This window comes from Scaptodrosophila lebanonensis, unplaced genomic scaffold (genome assembly GCF_003285725.1).
Source record: "Scaptodrosophila lebanonensis strain 11010-0011.00,11010-0021.00 unplaced genomic scaffold, SlebRS2 tig00001412-arrow-pilon, whole genome shotgun sequence".
In the NCBI taxonomy this organism is placed as follows: Eukaryota; Metazoa; Arthropoda; class Insecta; order Diptera; family Drosophilidae; genus Scaptodrosophila; species Scaptodrosophila lebanonensis.
The window spans coordinates 6642620-6665511 of NW_022060739.1; the positions used below are offsets into that span (position 1 = coordinate 6642620).

At 36.8% G+C, this 22892-nt stretch overlaps 1 protein-coding gene and 2 non-coding genes across 3 annotated transcripts in view; all 3 read right to left on the minus strand.

Annotated features, from left to right (window-relative positions):
• Positions 1 to 441: 441 nt before the first annotated feature.
• The window catches only part of LOC115631501, a 107481-nt gene continuing 85030 nt past the window's right edge, over positions 442 to 22892 (minus strand). Inside the window, exons 2-5 of the mRNA XM_030528261.1 lie at positions 13297 to 13432; positions 13019 to 13230; positions 914 to 1188; positions 442 to 842 (exon numbers count right to left, since the gene is read on the minus strand). Coding sequence (XP_030384121.1) covers positions 716 to 842; positions 914 to 1188; positions 13019 to 13230; positions 13297 to 13432 — 750 coding nt within the window. The 3' untranslated portion in view covers positions 442 to 715. The remainder of the gene's footprint in view (positions 843 to 913; positions 1189 to 13018; positions 13231 to 13296; positions 13433 to 22892) is intronic.
• Positions 6967 to 7086, minus strand: LOC115632061. The gene has a single exon (XR_003996260.1). It is a non-coding gene; the product is annotated as a U5 spliceosomal RNA (small nuclear RNA).
• On the minus strand, positions 7580 to 7775 carry LOC115632060. The gene has a single exon (XR_003996259.1). It is a non-coding gene; the product is annotated as a U2 spliceosomal RNA (small nuclear RNA).

Genomic DNA, 22892 nt, shown 5'->3' on the forward strand with positions numbered 1-22892 from the left:
AATTTTTGTTTTTGATTCGTTTTCAATATGTGTATTGATGCTGCCGCATTACTTAAACAAAAACATTTCGTTTCATAGCATATATACGTATATATATAGTATTTAAACATTTTAAAATGTATAATTAAATAACATAACGTTAGTTCTTTAAAACTAAAATGCAGTCAATGTGTGTTTTGGAATTTTTCGCTTGCTCTACAAACATTACTCGTACATACATAATAATAGAGTTGCGTTCATTTTGTTTACTTTATAGTATATTTTTTCTATTATTATTTTCAAAATGTAATGAACAATGCTACAGTATTACTTGTATTTCATGAGATTTCATATTTTGTTATGTGTGTGTGTGTGTGTTTGCTTTGTATTTAGCATTTTGAGTAAAAGATGCGCGAAAAAGTCTCATTAGTGTTTATTCCTTAAATATTGTTTCTGATAAATTGTACAGCTATGTATTCAAGTTGATGATCATTTGAATTTAGAAAAAGACTTTTTTGTTTCACGCTTCGCTAAAAACATGTTGCGACTGAGCTGAAAATCATTGCGATATATTTTGTTTGCTTATTCACGTTTAGGGGATATGCAACTAAATTCACTTTTCGTTTGTGTTTCTGTTTTTTGTGTCCGTTTAACAAATCGTGCTGCCTTTTCGAAGCAGCTTAATACTTTCGATATTACATATACACATATGTGTGAAGTTCTTGGTTCGACCGACTTACGACAGCACATTATAGCTGGGCAACTGGGGCATCTGCTCGTGCTGCTTAGGGCAGCGTCCGTGCTTCTCTATATAGGTGCCATATTCGCAGGTCGGCGGCTTGCAGCGACCCTGCTGTATGCATCTGTGGAAAGTTAAGCAAGTTAGCTAGCTCGGTATTTGGTGATCAAATGGTGATCCTTCAGCTGCACTTACTTGCGATCTGTTATGGAGAAATGCTCGCTGCCACGCTTCAGCCAGTCGCAGCCATAATTGCCTGAGGAGCAGTCGCAGCGACAAAAGCCATCGTCCTGCAATATCTTCTCGAACGGTTTGGGGCAAGTGCAGCTCAGTATGGTAGCCCGTTGCAACACTGCGCTGGAGACGCCACCATCGGCTGCATATTTGCTGCGCTCCACGCAATGGCATTCGGTGTGATTCACAAAGGTCAGCTTTTCGGTAACAGGTCGTAGTTGATTATTGCTTTTAACCTGAAACAGAGAAGTTATAATTAAGCTTTACAATTTTAAGGAAGAGTTATCGATAGCAACAACGATATTAATCGAAGAAATCCTAAAAGTCAAGCGCCTTAGGCAATATCAACCGCCTTGTGTCTGTATTAGAATTAAAGATTTTAAATGACGGAAGACATGAGAGAGCTGATAATGCAATTTGAATTTAAGAAAAATTTAATCACAATATGAGGGAGCTGATAATTCAATTTGAATTTAAGTACAATTTAATCACAACATGAGGGAGCTGATAATTCAATTTGAATTTAACAACAATTTAACCACAACCAGCATGACAGAAGCATGATTAAATTAAGTCAAAGTTAACTTAAATTTAATAATTAACCTAGGACAGACCATAAAGATTAAAAAAGACTCTTTTATAGTATATTATGGAGTTATAATAATAAGTAGCCCTAATAATTAGGAAACTTGGACAATTGGCTTTATGGCTCGCCCAGGCTTAAATCCTATTACTCACCATCCAATGGCTAATGCAAGGGCACATTTGTTATGTCTTATCACCGAAAGGTAATGCTGGCAATTTGTGAACTCAGTCAGCACTCAATTGTATTTGGAAAGAAACGGCTTTTAGTGAAAATTTATATCCACACACTTAAATATTAAATTTGCCATTTCATTTAAGCCAGCAACCCAAAACTGAATGGAATATGAAGAAAACTTGAACAAGCAAATAATTCAATATGCAATTGAATCGAAAAGCTTACATGATCGATAAAATATTTCAAAAAAGGGATTTAAGCATTACATTCAATAAATGTGCAATGATTTATTTCAAATTTATTTATATCAAATAGGCATCAATGCTTTCCCAAAAGAAAGCATCTAATGAAGCAAATGTCAATATGCCTACAAGTTGTGGAACAAACAGCACATTTATTTAAAGCCTTATTCTATTTAGAGATCCAACTTCAAATGATGAAGAGCTGAAATTCAAATACAATTATTTCTATATTTAAAATAGCTTGCAGCTTAAAAATTAAAATAGTTTGATACGTTTAAGTTTCCTTCTATGAGTCAGTTCTTTACAGATTTTGAAAGCAAAGATGAGTTCTGTATCTTACGCTTCCCTCCCACCCTTGTTGCCATTTCCAATTAAGAGCTGAAGTTCTCTGAATTATGTCAGACAGCATTTGCATATTCCAATACAATGCCATATGCGTTTGTTCAGTATCTGTGTGCTGACAGTTTCTTAAGCTTGTTGCTCATCAAACTTGTCGTCGGTTGTTAAATTGTTATTGCTGTTGTTGTTCGTATGCTTGCCGGCAGAGCTGTTGTAGTTCTAAATGAGTTGTCACTTGTCAGTTACAGTGGCGACGACTATAACTCACAACTTGAGTTCAACTGCACACCCAATTCAGTGGTCCCATCTATGTTTGGAGTATGACTGTCATTAGCAGGCGGCAAGACAGTTGGCTGCCTTTCGGAACGGGGCAACGAATTTGCCTCGCATGACAAGTGCAAAATGATGAAATGCGTATGAATTGCATAAATTAAGTGAATTCGTTTAATTAAAGTTACAAGCGTGTTATTAATCATGCAAAGAGCAGTAAGCAATAAGCAGGCCAGCCAACCAAACAAACAACTCTATTCAAAATAAACAAACTTCGATTCGATGGTGTACCTATTTGTATTCCTAAATTTTGCTGAAATACGATTCATTTTTTTTTAAAGCTCATTTCAATTTAATTTCAATATGTGAAATGTCTTCAAACATTTACATCTGATAGATCTGATATAAAATGAAGTAAAATATATAAAGTGTTGTTTGCATGTTTAAGAATTATACAAACTACTATTTCTTATAGAAATCTTTATTAATAATTTCAATTAACATATATACGTAATGTGTGGTTCCTATAACTTTAGCTTTTCAATACGGATGAGTTTTTTAAAAATATTAATGCCTATTTAAAATAAGTTTAGAGTTTTTCAACTAACATATAACTATAGTATTTCAATATGGATGGGCTTTTTAAAAATAGGGATGCCTATTTAAAATAAGTTTTAGAGCTAACAAATTATTATAATAATTTCAATGCAGAACTATCACAAACAAGGGGAACTCTTGACCACGATCTTCTTCTTCTACGCTTCACGCTCGATTCTGGTTTGTATCGATAATTGCAAAAGAATTGAAACCATGCCAGGGCTACTAGTAAAGTGCCGCCCTACTTTCCATATCCTACATCATTTCATATATTTCAATAAATTCTGCAGTTTAAAACACTTGGACCTATTTATTCTTATTACATGTGATTGCCATGAGGAGTTGTTGTTGGGAAAATACTTCAGTTGGAAAACATAATAGTTGTTTACTCATTTCCTGCTGCAATCAACTCATTTTTCTTGCTAACAATATATTCTGGAATGAACAATAGCATTATAGGGCTTCATAAAATGTTTGCAAAAGCATATAATACTTACTTTCCCCAATTTTTTGCTGTGTTTTATGTTTTGTTGAAATGTGCCATAATATTTTATATAAGAAACTCATATTCAAAAAACAAGTGCCGTTTTTAGAGCGTAGGTGTGCTGCTTTTTGTGTGCGTGTGTGTGGGAAATGCTTATGCAAATTTGTTGGTGCAACGAATTGAAAAAGTTTTCATGCTTGTTGGCTCGGCACGCAACTTGGGTTTTTTGTGTTTTAAAAAACATGGCAACATAAAATGCAAGAAAATTGTAGCAGGCTTCTGCATAATAGTTATGAGGCACAAAAGTGCAACAGCAGCAGCAGCAGCAGCAGCAGCAACAACAACAAGAACAACAGCAGCAGCATTATAATTGCCGGAAACGGAAGTGCAAAGTGCTGCTGGGATTCTTGTTGTTTCTCTATTTTTGTTTGTTGACGGCGCAGGCGCTGCAGCCGCATTCAGAATTGCAGCAAAGTGGTTTACCACCACAAACTATATGCCTATATTAAGATCTGCCATATATAGTACTTGCATATATACAGTTTTGCACAAGATGGCGTCAGCAATTGCAAGTGTGTGTGTGTGTGTGTGTGTGTGTGTGTGTGTGTGAATGTGCAGTCTAATTGAGGTTATGTCGCATGTAAATAGTCAGCACTCATGTGTGAGCGCACTTTGGACCAAGCAATTAGTCAGTTATTGGTGCTGAAGATGAAGGGCGTTGCAACGGGGGTGTAATTGGAGGCGGCAGCCAAGCGCAGAGACGCAGGGGGAGAGCATGCAATTGTGCGCCCAAATGTGCCGCAAGCAAGGGCAGTATAAAATGTAGTAAAAACTTAATATGTTTGGGGCCGTGCGTCCTTTCAAATGGGCGCGTTTAAGTTGTTGAGGGATGTGGTGAGTGTGTGTCCTGCCGCTGCCCAGGATGGGTCATGCATGAACGACTAGCAACAAAAGAGTAGAAAAGTGCATGGAATTGGATGTGCAGTATGCTTGCATGCATATTAAACGAATGTACAAAATTTGAAGACTTAAATTTCTTAAATAAAAACCACATTTCAATTTAGGGTGTGCTGCTACAAGATTTGATTAACGTATTAGTTGTATTAGATAATATCTCAACAATAAGCCGAATAACTATTGTGTCAGATTAGAAGACTGGATCTTGAATTCCAACAAATGAAAGGTCGCTCTGCAGTTAGTGATCGAAATTGTGAAATTGTGAAGTGCAGATCATCAACACCAGGCATTACAATATTGTTAAACAAGATAAGTAGGAAGAGTATTAAGATTAAGGAACTAACAATCTGAACAAACATTTCAGCGTACTCTTTTAAAAAGACACATTTGAGGCAAATTGGAAATGTCGTGCCAACTTAGAATATAAAAGTGGGGCTTAATATCCAACGATGGAAATGAACATGAGTTGATAACTTTTGAAGAAGGCCGCATTGCTCGACTGGCACTACCAAGGCCATCATGCCATGCTTTTTTTATGATAAATTAATTAATATGAAAATTATTTGCATTGTGCCAAATCGAACTGCGTCTAAGAAAGAGTGATTTCAAGTCGTGGATAAGGCAAAGTTTGTATGAAAATATACACGAAAAAATGCTATTAATGCTTAGAGACCCTACTTACCTGAACACTTTAAAAATTAATGGCACGACAAAGATTATGCAAATAATGTAATCACTTTTCTTCTATCATAATTAAGTAAATTTTATATCCAAAAAGGGTGAGCAACTTTACTGAATTTTATAAATTCCATGATCAAAAGATGGAAATTCTCTAGTATTCCAAAAACTCATTATATACTTGTATGTAGCACAACTTTAAGTCTTTTTTAATTAAATTTACAAAATTACAAAAAACTTGAAATGTCTAATACAGCTGAAGTATATTTTGTTAAATTTTTCACACAAAATACTTTCAAAACTGTTTGCGATTTTTAATTTAAATTAGAGCACCTTCAGCATTAAAGCCTGTTCCTTAATTTGCTTTCATTTGCTTTCTGGGTATTAAAAGTTTATCTATCGACTATCGATGGAACATGGTGGCTGTCAACTAAAAACAGATATCAAAAGAAGCACTTAAGTTGCATTAATGAATTCTACCTAAGATACTTTTTAGTTATCACTGTGTCACTGTTAGTCCAGCTTCAGACCCACTGAAGCGGTGAAAAGAAATTGCTAGTTTGGAAGAGCAGCGCTGAGTGGCAGCATTGCTGGAAACACAACCAAGTTATGTTTAAATCCAAGCAGTCATTTCGCAAAACGCTCAGCTCTGCGCAAATCCAAACATGCCACGCTAAGTGTCAACGGGTAATTGGCATTAGGTTTGCTCTGAAAGTTTTCCCACTCAAATACATATCCCCCATGAGTCCGCAACACGCATTGCAGCTGAGCATTATGGGGCTTTGCTCCTGTTTGTGTGTCAAATGTCTACGTGGTCGCTCCTTCTGGGCCAAAAACCACCTTCCACCTGCCCAGCAACTGATCTGTCAAGCACACACACACATACATTGATTTGGGCCATAGAAATTGCATTAGGACTTCGAATGTGTCATCAGCCATGTCCCCCCCAGCACGCCTACTTGGCCTACCGAATCCGAGGCCATTCATTGTTTAATAGGAAAATTAATGTTTGCTCTCTGCCTGTGATGAGTGTTGAATTATGTGTGTGTGTTCGTGTGGGACAACAGCAGCTGTTGTTTATAATGGCCATTATTGGCTTTAACCGCTGTCTGATTATGAGGCCCAAGAGGCTGTAAAGCTGAGTTGCATAAATTTCGTTTCTACAACATTTTGTGGCAAAACTAATTAAATGATTGCCAGATGAGCTTTCCATTAACACGGCTCAAGTGTTATTAGGCAGTGTTTCGACTTGGCTTAAGAAGAGCCATTTATTTGATTATAAAATAAACAATAGCATGCCAAAGAATGAAAATAATAACATATGTATATGTACATTTAATTGAAAACAACATCGATAATGTTGGTACTAAATTTCTTTAAAACAAAATATAGAACGTAAAGGCTAGTAAAAAATTGAATATGTATTTATTATAAAGAAAAGAGGAGAACAAAACACCTAATTCTGTTTTTAAACGGTATTTTTTTTTACACGATTTTGATATAACACGGTTTGAAAATTAAAAATTTCATATATATTTCTTTAGGGATAAGGAACCTATTTTCGCACATGATCAATATCTTTTTTACACGGTTCTTTCTGGAACCAATCTGTAAAAACCGAATTAGGTGTACGAGTTTGAAATTCTTCTCTAGTAACTCCAAAACTTATAGAATGTATTTATAATGGTCCCACCTTTCGGCGAGACTCTATCAAAAATTCTCTAGACTCATTAGAGTGCCCCTCTCCACGGAAATCTTTAGTAAAAGGCGAAAGATTTATTCGACAACTGAAGAGAAGCCAGAGTAATTATTGCAGCGAAGTATCAGTGAAGTGTTGCCCGCAACGGCTCGAACCAGTTGGGAATTATAAGAACAGGGGTAGTAAGAAATGAAAAATATGTGTAAAAATTACTATTTTCAACCCCCTTTTTGAATTCATATCCTTGAAAATCCTCATGCGGAAAGGGGTTGCTCGCGGTTGGCACATTAAACGTGTATGTATTTAAACACGTATTGTTCAGGCACTATATCTGTATAGTTTCAGTTTACGTTTAATAATTTGAAACTCTTGTTACTAAAAAAGTGATTACAGTAAAAACTCCCTTAACGGACACGGCGTACACTTTTTTTCGACATTCGATCGGTGTAAAAAGTATTTAAATATCCCCTTAAGCGGACAAGAGAGTTTTCACTGTATAAACAATCTATTTTCTAATCTAGTTTTTGCTTCACACAAATATTTAAGAAAATCTTTAGTAAAAGATTTTAAAACTAAGAGATACTTGAATTGAAATTTATTTATTAAGTGGGCCGAAATCCCGGCGGTACTGCAATACCGGGCCAACCCGCGACAGAGGTGGAGCAAGCACCTAGCACTCCGTCTATTTCCAAAAATCAGTTTAACATTTGTTGTCCTCCGATGGAGGATCTATCAGATGTTAAGCTGATAAGAACAGATACTACACTTTGATCTTAGCCATAAGGCCGAGAAGCGATAACTTTTTCAGAAAACCGTAATTTACCCCATACTGGAAACCCGTGCACTGGTTGAGAATTATTAACAAATTCCAGAAAAAAACACGCCCAAAAGTATGCTGCAATTTTTTGTGCACCAGAAAAAAAACTGTACTTTCTCGATCCTAGGAGAATCTGGATACGAAGTTTGGTTATTCTAGCTCTTCTACTTTCTGAGATTTTTGACAAGAGAGATCCGTGTACATTTCTTGTACAGCGTATAATAAGGCAAGCTGTGTCCACAGATCAAGTGTAATTACTGTAGTTCAAGGGGATCAACGATCACAACTGGTCTAAACTGAGATTTTAATAATCGTTTATCATTCTACTACGGCATACTTCTGCTCATTACGTTCTTAGCAAAACGTTGTAAAGAACTTGTTGATGTATTCCTTTACGAATTGATCGTCGGAGATTTGGGTTCCTCGGATCTTTTAGGCTGTATTGATTTTGTAGTACTTTCCAGATCAACAAGGAACTTTTTGCTCAAAAGAAGCGCCATTCCACTATCCATTATAACGAATTTTCTCACTCTCCCTTTCCATCACTAAAAGCATGTATTTTCAGCTATCTGCGATAGAACTACTGACGACCAAGGGGTACAGCTAGTCTGTAAATCTTTCCACATCGGGTCAGAGAATAATTTAAAATTCCCAGTTAGAACTGTAACTTAAAAGCATTATTTCTCTTTTTGTTCTAAAACTTTTGTCTGTACTCCAAGACAGCAAATAGTATGTATGTTAAAGCAAGTTTTTATTTATTGTTAATAATTAAAAGTGCCACATCAAAACGTATCACTTAAACAACTATTTGAATCATATGAATAGCCCTTTAATGAGTTACCAACTTAAACGTCACAACTTTTATGCGGCAAAGATGCACCGTCGAGTATAATGAATGTCAAATAATGAAAGCGGTTCAGGTTATAAGAGAGTCCATTGAAATAAACTCTCACCACACTTTTCTTGAATACATTTTCCTTAGCTGAAAAGCAAAAGCAAGCTTGGCAACACTGTTAAAAGTGTTGTCTATGCGCCTGACAGGACATGCAATGTGTCGAATTTTCGCTGCTTGTTTGCCATGCTGCCAGCCAATTAACTTTTACTTTGGCCGAGATGGCTGGTACGAGTATGGGGGCGTTGGCTTTCACGTCTATGATAATGTTGCACTCTTTTCTTTATAATTTTGAGTTGTTGATTTAAAGGCGCCTTTCATGAGCGTTTCTAGGCAGCTTCTTGGGTGAAAGTGGTGGAGTGTGGATTGTGGAGCGGCGCCGCGGCGTCGAGGCCTCCAATGTTGTTGTCAGAGTGCGTTGAACTCAGAACTCGTAGTGTGCTGCCATAAATCTCGGCTTGCAGCGAACAGTTCAGGTGCATTGCCCTCGTCGTTCAACAATGAAGACCTGAATACACACAGACACACACACACACACGCACACACATACATGCAAACGTGCATGTTAGCCACAAAATTTGCGGAACATAAATTATGTGAAAGAATGTTTTTATGCTGCTGCTCGGCTGGAAAGGTTGCGGCTGCTCTTGATGATGCTGTTGATGTTGCTGCTGCACCTAAACGTCGTCTCCTGGCGACTCAAGCTGTTTGCATGCCACTTGACACCTCCTCAATGACAGTCGCTGCCGTCGTGCGCAAACTTTTCGACCCTACTGTTCTCTCTCTCTATCTCTCTGTCTGTCTCTCTCTCTGGCTGCCTGACTGTTTGTTCATGTGACCTGTCACACACCCGCTTGTGGTCCTGCTAAGTATTTGCTTTATGGCTTCCTTATGGCCCAAAAGACAACCCTTTTCTTGCTTCCCCTCGCTTTCCCTCTCAGTTATTTACGCCCTGCAGTCTGAAACTTTGCTCCTTGCCTGTTGGCAACTTTATTATTTAAATATTTGTTGCAAAAATTTGCCTGTCTGCCCTGCTCCGACGAGTATTCCTACTCCTGCGCCCTCTTCCTAAGTGAGGCAATCATTTTTGTGGCTCTTGCCTAACTTTTATTGGATAATTAAGCGTGTGTCTATGGGCGACTGCAGCATGTGTGGGCGAGCTTCTCTGGCTTCTCCGGCTTCTCCGGCGTTTGTCTTCTACATCTTGTGGCTTACTTTGCTTGGGGTCTGTGCATAAATCTGCAAGTCAAAAGTTTTTGCCTCAACCACAACATAAATATTTGAAAATTAAAAGCCACCATCCAGCCATCCAGGCCGCTTATCTGCATTGTTGGCTTAACGCTGCAGCTGCAGAAACTCAATGAAAATTTATGAAACTGTGGCAGCGTCATAATGCAAGCCACATAAGCGCATAACCATGAAGCAGGGCATAGCAGGGATTGGGTGAAAAAATTTCAAACTTTAATATGGAAACTGCTCGAGTGAACTGCAAAAAAGTTTACACTTCCACTCCTAGTCTTACGTTCGCAAAAAGGTATGTGTGTAAGCGGCAAATGTTATGGCAAGAGTTACCATTGTTTGTACAAATGTTAATCAATTCTGTAGTAAGGAAACAAATTTATAATTTTGTTTACCGTTTACACTTGGCTTTATGTTAAAACCTTTGTTTCTGCAAATATGTGCTTAAACTTTATCCAATAACGATGTAAATATAGAAGAATAAACAATGCAGGGTGTCTACGCCACTGTGCAGTTCCGTTTGGGGATCAGTTGTTGGGATATGAAGAATATATTTGAAAGATTCTAAAACATTTTTATACCCTGTACCTAAAGGTTAAAAGGCTATATTAGTTTTGTGCGAATGTATGTAACACGCAGAAGGGGGCGTGGCAGACCCCACAAAGGCGAGTCGATATAGCCATGTCCTCTCTGTCTGACAAACTGACCGTCTGTCCGTCTGTATGAACGCAAAGATCTCAGCAAGTACAAGATCTAGAATAACCAAACTTGGTCCGAGAAAAGACGGGCTTATATTTAATTTAATTTAAATCATTAATTGAATTTTTTTTAAATATTTAAATTTTTTTTTAATATTTTTTAATTTTTTTTAAAATAAATTTTTTTTAAATTTTCCCTTTTGGTGGAGAGTACAGGCTTGCTCGACTGCAGCGTTCTATCTTGTGTTTTAGTAATTTAAATGAGTTATAATCAAAATTCTAAAAGAGATATCGGAGTTATAATAACATTTTAGCTCTTGATTACAGCTTTTAAGTGTTCAGAGCGAGACTTTTTAGCACTTGTCGCGATTCAACTATACCACCCGACTACTTGTATATACGTGTATGTAACCTTGAAATCAGTACAGTCAAAGGCTTAAGTTTTTAAGAGCATTATATTATCCTAACTTGCTTTGTACAATGCGACCCTTTGAATTAAAAGGTCTACCAATAATCCCATTAGGTACTTTGCCTTTTACGAGCTGTTTTGACGGCTTCATTGAAATCAAAAGCAAATCATGTTGATGTGTGGCGGTGAACCACGAGCCAATCCCCTCCAGTTACCATAGATAATTACATTCTCAGTTTCAACATATGAGTATTGGGAGCATGTTACATGACGGCAGTTACGATGGGGAAGCATAAATCACAAACAAATTGAATTATCATTGCGTCATTAAAATCTCATTTTTTGCCACACACAATGAATAATACGGGAAAAGAAGGTGAAACGATATAATTATGTTGCAATATGGCGCCCTCAAGCATGACCCCCGCCTACGACTACAACAACAACAACAGCAATTACTGCAACCAACAGAAACAACAACAACAGACGCGCGACTTCGGCAATTAGAAGTTGAAGCTCGTTGAGCTCCAAAAGCGCGTGAGTTCAGACAAACACAATGGCCGACTGATTTCGTTTCGCTTTGTCGAGCTGTTGACAAATGAAAAACCTATATGAAAAGTTTATAAACTCGTATATGGGCTTGGAAGCTGTTGTTGTTGTTGTTGTTGCTGTAGTTGTTGTAGTTGCTGCACCCAAGCGCAACAGTCGCTGCTGCCTTAAAAATAATGTATAAATCACGGAAATTGAATGAAAACTTTCAATTGTTGACATGCAATGGGGTACAAATGGGAGTATCTGGGGAGGCACTAGGTAGTGCCTGAATGGACCGAAAGTAAAAGTAAGTTACAGTTACAATGGCACTGCATTGATATTGTTCTTCAACATTGATAAGTATAAGTTATAACATAAGCTTGTTTAAACAGCATTGGAAGTCTGCACTCGAAACTGAACATTATATACAAGTATAGACTGCCAATTAAATTCAAAACAATATGTGTTGTTTGAAAATGATTTTGCATTCCATCTGCTGTCAGTTTGCTTTAAAAATTGAATGCCAGAAAATGTGGATGTGGAATTTGTAAAAGTGATAAAACAAGAGTTTTTACAAATGTTGTCAACACAAAATAACAAAAACTAACATAAAGGGGTCTTCATTTTTAATAAAGCCAATTCGCCTTTGCCTTTGAAGTGGACCAATGGCTTATGAGTCCAGTATTGTTAGCACTCCATCGAAGCCCACAAAATTTCTTGTTTTAGAGATCGATTTGCTAATTAGATGAATTATGATAAATAAAACGTTTAACTTATGGAAAATTTTTCGTATTATTAACATTTAATGGAAACTATTTTCTATTGTTTGGAAATACATATACATTTAATAATTTTTTCGCGAATGTTAAATTCTTCTTCTTTTTGAGAAAACAAATTACGTATTAAAAGAACGCATTTCTTGTTAAGTTAATTGGGATAACAATAATCTCGTATAACCTTCTATAACTTTAAAATATCTCCTGTATTTTTTTTTTAAAATGAACTGACGGCACGATCCTTAAATTGTAAACGTCAGATGAACTGAGATGGGATATAAGGGGCGGAACAACATTCGTAGTGTATGGAAGTAATTCAAATTCAACTTGTTCTTTCCTTTCTTTAATAATTACTAGAGTTGTCAATTTCCGAAAAGTTTAGCGGGGATATTAACAGAATGTTTGTGATTGGCATTTATAAGTCTCAAATATTTTTAGAATAATTTTTAATATTTTTGTTAATTCTATTTTCTAATATACTTGTATGTGTTTTGAAAAATAATGATTCTTCACCAAATAAAGCGGATAAAGTATGTCGAATCAAGATATATTTTTAAAATAAGTATTTGGAACAGAAAAAAAATTCTTTTTAGATATTGAACTTAATTTTCAAAGATCAGATACGTATAAATTCGTATCAGAGTTTTGATATTGAACTGAATTTTTTAGAGTACTTACGAAAAAATATAGTTCCACATTGTTGGTTCGCTTGGGCGCACACACTTGGGAGCGACTGTGGCAGCAACCGCTGTCCTCGCTGCACCGATGAAGGATGGTGCAGTGCGGACTGTAGATCTTGGAGGGATCGCGTTGTATGCTCTCACAGCGACGCTGGGGCACCCTACAATTGGCCTCGTTTATTACTTGATTAAAATGTGCTTTGGCCAGGTCTGCGAAATGGGAGTATGTTAGTTGGAGGTTGTCTAGGGATTGCCGGTTCTGCCCTTGACACTTACCTCGATCCCGTTGCTGGACGTGCAGACGACGTGCCTTCTTCACAGCTTCCGCTGTGCCTAGTTGCTCCACTTTTCGATTTGTCAGTTTTCCGGGCAAGTAGTTGCGTGAGTAAATGTTTTCGTCATTCGCCAAGAACTGCAAAAGAGCGTATAAAAATGAGTTAATATGCTTAGAAAAACTTTCGCTTCTGGCTACACCAATTGCCACTTAAATCAAATTTGTCAAACTTCGCCCTCATGGCTGTTGAAGCTCTTAAAGTTGTCTTTGTTGCCTACTCAGAGCTGTCAGCGCTCATGTGGCGCGTGACCGCCCAGCCAGCATTGTTTGATCTGCGGGCTTGTGGCATGTAATTAATGGAATTTGGCCGCAACTTGGAGGCACGTGAGTAAAGACAAAGCCATGTTTAAGGTGGGGAGCAGGGGTATTGCCGTTTTTGTTAAGTTCCATAAAATAATGGTACTGCTTTCATCAATAAAATAGATTGCCAACCTCTAATTAAATTGTTTATTGATTGCTGCTTCTTTTTCTATCTTCAAAGTCGAAGTTTAACAGCGTCGAGAAGAATTAAGAGACGAAGGGTTCCATGTGAAAAATTGCTTGCTTCCATTTAAATTAAAAAGTGAACAGAAGAATCTCGTGAAAAGAATTTTTTAAGTAAGGCATTTCTCTTGCAGCACGTCGTCAAATTGTAGGAAAAGGAATATCGCATAAACACACTTGTACTGATTATTGAGGAATTGATAAATAACACATAACGTTTATTTGGTTATCCTAAGATTTTGCTTAGTTTTTCGAAAGTGAATCTTTATTTCGATAAAGTTTCGTTTTAACAATGATTTTTTATGTGATTTAAAAAGAACTATATCAATAATTGAGTATTGAAATACATTATTGATTTCCACTGCCAATATACTTTTTTATCACTTCTCTACTCGATTTCCATTTCGATTTAAAAGTGAAAAGGAGAATCATCTGAAAAGAATTTCTTAAAGAAAGAATTTATTTTGCAGCAGGTTGTTTTAAGGTCCTAATTGTTTTTAGATAATTGAAGAATTTGTATTAAATCATAAGGAGATTAACACTTTCTTCCGAAAGCACTATCTCTGTCTCTTTCTAGCGAGTTGGGTTATCAATAAATCTAACTTTACATCTGTCTCTACAAAAATGAATGTCTGGCCAAATGCCATTAAGTTCAAGAAGCAAGTGTAAAATAAATTTAGTTTTGGTCCGTTTAGCAAGAGCAAAGCTTTTCTTCCACCTATCTAACCACTGTATGATCATTTCAAAAGAACCCATCGAAACGACTTGACGTGTCACACAACTGACTTGGCTTTCACAGTAAATTAAACGTTCACAAGAAATACGCAGCCTGATTTGTAGGCATTTCTCGGCTCTTGCTCAAGTGTTAACAGGTCATTGGCTTTTGGGCAATCATGCAAGGATAACGAATTGTACAGGAGCTCTTTGCCAACTCTGCAAACTCTGTGCTCCTCTCCAAGTTTTAGACAAAACACATTATAGTGTTCACATCGTAACTGTCAGCAGCCAATTGTTTACAAAAAAACATAATAAGTGGTCATACTTACAAGTAGTATGAAAAAATAAATTTGTATTAAAAAATAAATAAAGAAATGTATGGTTAGCCTTTTAATATGACTCTAGAGATATACATTTTGTTTTTTAAAATATTAAATATGTATTCAGTCTATAATCTTCTCAAACAAAAGCAAAGCGAAGATAAGACAAGGCAAGGCATCAGACCATTATAAAGTATAAATGATATAGAATGGACACGGATATCGAGAAGTGTTCTTAAAAGAGGTCGTCAAATTCACAGAATGGATTCGAATATCGAGAAGTGTTCTCAAAAGCGGTCGACGAATTCTGTCGCTGTATTTGCGGTATTAAAGCCCCTGTTTGCCATAATCGATATCGTTTTCGACTGGTTTTTAAGAACGTTGATGATATTGGAAGTTCAATGTGCTTAAAAATGAAGTCGTATGTTTTCTATTCTCTAATTTGTTTTATTATTTATTTATTCTCTAGACTTGGTTTTGCATTCAATTTTAAAAGAGTTGTTTTTTTTTTTTCAATATAATTCGAGGTTCGTCTTCATTTCAAGTCTGGGCTGTGCAGTTTTCAAAACATTTTTCCATTTCGATCTTCCAATGTCTTCTATTAATTTATTTGATTTCTTTCACTTTAATATTTTCTAAGCTTGGTTTTGCATTCAATTTCAACAATGAAAAGTTGTATTTTTGTCAATATAATTCGATAGTTGTCTTTAATTTATGGCTGGGCTGTGAGCTGTGCAGTTTTAAAAACATTTTGATGTTTTTTTGTTTAACAACAACGAAATATTCCTTAAGCTTATAAAAACCAAAAAGTCTCTGGCTTCTCTGCTATTACTAATAATAGTTCTTCTGCTAAAAATGAACTTAGCTCCTCAAGTTTCCTTAGTCCATCTTCACTAAATGTGCAAACACTTGAGCAGTATCAGCTTTAGGAAACATAAATTACACATCCGCCGCATATGCCCGTCACGCTCACATCCACGCACACACACACACACACATTCGCATACGCAGCCAAATAAAAGTCAATTTCATTTTTGGCAATTTGGGCTTGCAAGAAGATTGCAGGCAGCTACAAAAAAATCAACAACAATAGCAACAATAACAATAGCAACAGCAATGGCAATGGCAACAGCTTCAGCAGAAATAAAACTGCCATTTGCCTGTGTGATGACAATTTGTCACAATTTTTATTGCTCGGCCAGTCTATACGTGTATTGCAGGTAACGTGGCAGATGAACATCAAAAACGACAGCAACAACAGCAACATCATTTGGAGGGGGGGAATGGGGGGCAATGGAAATGGAAATGGCAACAAATGTTGCAGAACTTCATAAACTAAGAATTCATGTGGCAGCCAAGCGCAATACACGAGCACAAAGGCAGCATAAAACAAATTGCCATTTGTTGCAATAAATACAAGAGAGAACAATAGCGTCTCACACACACACACACACGCATATACACTCTGCATTGGTAGAACAACGGCAGAGCAGATGAAAAAATGTTGTTACAGCTTTTGACCAATGCGCACAATTGGCAATTTGTGAAGTTAAGCGAAATTAATGAGCAGTCAACAGTCGAGCGGGCAAATGGACAGACAAAAAAGCCAAAACCCAAGCCCAAGCCCAGGTGGGGGACAGGTGGAACAGGTATGTAAGAAAAAGCTGTATGTGTGGTTGTGTGTGTGTGTGTGTGGGTGGGCGATGCTTGCAATGCCCAAATAAAAGTCAGACACAAATCGCTCGCTAGACACAAGGCACAGGCACAGGCACAAGCTACAACGAGCACAGAGCCTGTTCATTAGCGGCGCTCCAGTTGGTACTCCCTCAAGTGGTCGGTGCTCGGTAGTCGGTGGTCGGTGGGCCAAGGCTGGGCATAAATCTTCATCGTGGCTGCCGTCGTGAGTGCGAATGCGCCTTGAATTTTTATTTCATTTCATTTATTTTGACATTTGACTGCATTGCCTGTTGGTTGCCCGAAAACAATGGCGCTTTGATGTTGGTCAATGATTTTTAGCGGCATAGCCTTGAGCCAAGTGCCCCGCGCATGAATGAACCATTGTGGTTCTTTATTGTTGGACAGCGGGGCGTCGTTAATGTTTATGGGGCGTATTGGTGGCCATTGGTTGCCATTAATACTTAGCTAATTTGATTTAATTCAAATGAACTCTGGCCCGAGTTGAAGGATTGCAAATGACACAAATACAAGCTGGCAGGTATTTTGTAACAGATAATCGTAGTTGATATCAGCATTGTCTTTAAAGGTACTTATTTTAAATGCCGCATTTACTTTAATGAGCTCCCAACCTTTGTTGAAAATAGATTTTTCTATGGATTGATTGATGGAATAAATTACGTCTTCTTTATTCTCTGACTTGAAGCAGACTGATACGAGCTAGAGTGAGATCAGGGAAACACCTAAAAGCTGAAGGTATTTGTCTTAAAAGTAACTCGTCCTAAAACAAAGCTCTTAATACACCTGACACACAACATTCTTCAGATAGGATAGTCAGAAACTTCTCCATAACTTCTTCACTCAGAAGGAAGCAAATATATGATTACAATATTGAATATGCTATCAATTAGATGCTTCATGATTGATATATGTGCAATAAGTTATGAACAGAAATAATCCCATACATTTTGAATACCGGTTAGTTGTCAAATGATTGTGAAATGTTTGATAAAATATGAGCATTAAAAACAATATTTTTCATTTCACAAAAATTACGAAACACTTTTTATAAATAATTTGGGCATGATATTTTCAGAAAACATTGTTTTTAACAATTCAATATAATATTGTAATAATTATATTATAATTATTATAATTTTGCTTTCAGTTGCATCTCAATGCGGCTTTGATAATTAGTGGATTGATTTTTATGAAGTTTTAATTGTCAAATAGATTTTTTTTTTCAATTCTACACTATACATATATCTTTTAATTGTTTCTTTTTTGGTTAATTTATAAATAATAAATATGTTATGTCAGCTTTGTTAATCTTATATAAATCTAAGGCAGATTTAACTCATTTGAATAAATCAGCATTTAATTAAATAAAATATAATAGTGCGATAAAAAGGCATGCTTTGCTTCCTGAATAGAATCCACCAAAGAGCTGACCAAATTATTTTTTTGCAAAACAGTTTTTCGTTTTTAGAAATTGTGACTAGGTTCGAAGTCTGCAAAATTGTTACAAATCTAATTCGCAATTTGAATTGAATTTCTCATTTCAATATATTTTCTCTGAGAATATGGTATTTTTGAAAGCATTCGAAGTCAATTGTGACTCCATTACTGTGGTGATTTCATTTCGTTAGTTAAGTTGATTCTCTTCATAAAGCAGTCCTCTGCTTGTCACAGACATTGCTGCACATGAAAAGTATTTATACTCTTGCTCCGATTTCGCTGAGTAGGACACAGACAATGAGCTTTATAAAGGTCATCAAATAGACTGCAGCGCTTACGGCAGGCGCAGTGCAGCGCAGCGCTGGCAAATGCTTCTGTTCTCTTCTGTTCTGGACAATAAAGGTGCGCCAAACTTAATTTAAACATGCGCACTGTTGTCGACAAAAGGTTGGCAGGTTGCAGCAGATTCGGCTGACATGGACGGACTTGGCTGCTGGTCGCTATGCTTGCCGTTGTTCACGAATCTGCAACTGTAAATACATTAAGGGTAGCCAGCAGGTTCGGGGGCGCACACACGTTGGCGGACATCCTTTGTGGCATGTAAGCGGCAGTTAAATATGTAATTTAATGTAAACGAAACTTAAAGATGCCGATTGTGGGGTACAAATTGTTGGACACGGCCCGAAAGCCATTGCAAGCAACACGTACAATGTAATTTATGCATTAGATGAAAGTTAAAACATTGTTCATTGCATTATTCAAAGCTTTAAAGCCACACGTGGCACGCTGGCCAGGCAGGATCTGGGGCCAAAGCCGAGGCCACTGTTGTGTAGCAAAAGGAACAAATAAGGCACCTGGGAAATTTGTGTAAATGCTAAGCAGGTCATAAATAAAAACACTAAAAACACAAAAGCACATGCAATACATGCAAATGAACTCTGCGTAAGTGCCATAAATACACAAACACACATACATAGCTATTTTATTGTTCATGTGTGGGTGTGCTGCGTACTACACTGCGTATGCGCAATAATTAAATTTAAAGCGTTAGCAGAGCTGTCGGGCATAGTTTTAATGACCGTTGGGCAGGCGAACTAAATTGAAATGCTAGTTACAACAAAAACAGAAACAGCAGCTGATAACAGTAAAGGATGCGGATGTGGTCATAGACCAGCTCTGTAAACTAATTTATATTTGTAAGGATGCCAGGTGCGATAAGCAGCCACAGAATGAGAAAGCTTTAAAAAATAAATAAAACTATGAAGAATTTGTAAGGTTTTTTAACTCATTATCTTATATTCAAATGCAGGTACTATTTTAAGACTGAACTCATTTAATGATCGGAATACACTTTAAGACGTACCAAGGCGAAAGAGAAGGGTCCTCAAAAATTAGCAGCTGTTCTATAGAGTTTATTACCAAAATAATTCCAAGTAATACAATAAAAATGATGGATGTTCCTTTAATAATTTTTTATTTTAAAAATATTCAGCTTTTCTCAATAAATTAAACTGGGTTTTGGAAATAATAGGAGAGTAATATTAATAAAAATGATGGGTGTTCCTTCAATCTCAGTGCCGTGCCTTATCATCTTACATTTATTATTTTTATTCCCACATTACTTTATAGAAGCAGACAGATTCGACTCTCGCCAAAAATGTAGCTAAATTGTTGCCAAAAACTAAAACGCATTTAAATGTTTGCATCAGAATTAAGCCGATTTCGAATTAGTTTGCATTGATAATCTTTTAATTGCCAGATATTTATTTACTAAACTAAAATTGCTTTCCATTTTCTCTGTGATTGGTTAACGAGATTAAAAGTTTATCCTAAGACTTTGATGCACTTTCACGTTTATAGGCTAATGGAAATTTATGGTTTTTCATTTTAGCAATAGAGTAAAAGTATGATTGCAGCAAAAAGGATGATTTATAAATGCAGAGATTGCACGACAAGAAAGCAAATATAACGAAAATATATATACTTTTTTACTGAAACAAAAAGTAACTTCCACAATTTGCAAAGTGCTCGCCAAGAGACAGGCAGGCCGCCAGACAGGGAGGCAGACAGGCAGACAGGCAACCATGCCTTAAAGAAACATCAACTGCATGGCCGTTAAAAAGTTTAACAAATAAAATTTATATGCATTTGAGGAGAAACACAAAAAGCACGCATTATGCCATACAGGTGAGTGCACACAGACACACACACACACACATTCATACAACCACACACTTACACACACACACGCACTTGGAGAGCAGCAGGCAGAGTAAACAGCAATTACGAGCATTTTGCGGTCTGTGTGTGGTGTGCATTTTGTTGTGTGTTTGGCAAAGTTTCAAAGCTTCGGCTAAAGTTGGTTGTTATTGTTGTTGTTGCCGCTGCCGCATAGCAAATGGCAGCAAAAGGGGCTGCGGCTTGTGATTTTGCGAGTGTGTTTCATGTGAATTATATTTTGTTTGTTTCGTTCGTTTTTGCATTGCATTGTTCCGCGGCAGCAAATAGAAAACTTTTATCATTTTTCTCTATGTCAAAGTTTGTACAACTTTATTTTTGATTTTGTGCACCAACAGATAAAAATGCAACCGGGCCTGCGGTCATACGTGGCGTATGCGCATTGAATTGCAATGCGTGCCCCTGAAAGCATGCAGCGAAAAAATGCTAAAGTGACTTAAATGCCAAAAAAGCGCAGCAAATGGCAAACAACAGCCACAAACACACACACACACACAAACGCACAGACCATAAAAGAATGGCGTGATGTCATTTGATTTCATTTGCTTTGGTTTCGCACTCACTAACAAACGAACCGTGTCAATAGATGGGTCTATCTGTACCTGTGTATGTGTATGTGTGTATGTGTGTGTGTCTGAGTGTCTGCCTGTCGCAGCTAATAAATATAAAAAGAAAGACGCTCATAACTCTGCTTTTGATATACGCCTGTGAGCCGTCTATCAACTTGACTGCCGTCTGCCACTCGACGAGAAAATATGACAAACAGGCAAGTGAGGCAACTAAACAGGAAAAAATAGACACTTCAGCTACACTCGAAGAATTTTTAATATGCACAGAGTCTCAAGCATGAAAAGAAAGCTGGCAACGAAACATAAATTAAACCTATTTCCTAGACAACTTATATCATTGTTTGCCTCTTTGAATACTGAGAAATTTTCAGAAGTCAATCAAGGCATCAAAAAGTAAAGAGCAAATTAATTAAAATAAAAACTGATTAGATTTGAAAATTTGAAAATGAAATCGAAACATGTATTTTAGCCAATATAGGAAATATATAAGCAGAAATAATTATAACTAATATAAAGAAGAGATTTAACTTTGTAGAACAAAATTGATATTTTAGTAGAAATGGGGGGTTTGATAAGAAAAGTGTGAATCAGTAAATATTAAAAAAAAAACTGTCTAGATATTTGAAAATGGAATAGATATATGCCATTATAGGATCTATATATACAACAAGAAATTACTTCAAATAATAAAGCGAGTTTGTAGGACATTGTTTGATATTTTAGTAGGCCGCGCATGCCAGAACTCAAATCATTCTTAATATTTTCATTACATTCAAGACCATATCGAATTGGTGATGGTGTAGAAGTCGCGGGTTTGATAAGAAATTTGAGAAACAGTAAATATTACTGAACATTATTTGTGCTTACTTGAAGTTTTTAAGTTTGTCTTTTAATTTTAAATTAATTAGTGCCGTTTATACGCATACCGGTTTGTTTGTTTGAGGATAGAATTAATGATAAACTCAATGGTGCATGTTTAGTTTCTAATACGAAATATAGCTCAGGTTGGTATGAACATTTTCCATTGAATACATTAGTTATAAAGGGTATATAAAGAGGGTTTTAACTGAAATTACCTTCATAGTAGATGCTAATAGGAACCAGATGGCTAGACTGTAAGCATTTTAGATAAAAAGTAAAATGTGACTTACTGACAATCCTATTTCTAGAGTGACATAATAAAAGATGCTTTCAAAATAACAGAAAAAATCTTGCAGTTGCAAATGGAAAAGCTTTAACAACAGTTAGCAAGAAAATCTCCACACTAACTAGTAATATTGTCAGACCCAGAAGAGTATAAAGAATTTACATATTCTTCATTTTTCGTAACACCTTATGTTCGCAATAAAATATCTTCAAGTGCAGTTGCCTTAGTGGAGCTGTAATATTTCAACACTTCAACTCTACGGCAGTGTTGGGTGGGCAGCTCCAGGGACGATGATTGTGGGCGCTGCGGGAGCTTTTAATAAGAGCACGAGAGTTCTGAACTTTGATGAAAGCAACAGCCAGCCAGCAGTAGCAGCAAGCAACAGCAGAGGTAGTGGCAGAGGCACCATAGAAATGCAGTTTTCAAAATTGAATAAAGTTGACAAACGAGACGAGCTAAAACGTGGCAGGTTTTGGGGCTTGTGCCTGACGAACTGCCTTGAAAAGCGAGCACTAAAGGTGATAAATTTTCCCGTCAAGTGCTGACTGTGTAAAGTGAAGTGTCATCAGCAGATGGAGGCATCCACTAAACTTGAGGAAGATGAAGCAGAAGCAGCACAATCTGAAGAAATTTAATTGCAAGTCCAAAGCGGAGCGGTCAATGGTTTCCGGGGCTGAGCGGGTGTGTTGGCATCATTGCAATGCAATTTCTTAAATGAGATGGAGCTGAGCGACCAAACAGCTGCTGTGGCTGTCGCCTTTTTTGTTGTTGTCACACAGAGTTGTGTTATGCTTTGGCTGTTCTACTGACTTAATTGAAGCAGCAACTCATTTATGATTTGTCCGGAGCTTAGACGAGCTTCATCTTGAAGTGCTCAGCTAGCTAATGAAAGAACTGGGGCCTTCAGCTAAAGAATGTGTTGAATGCAGATT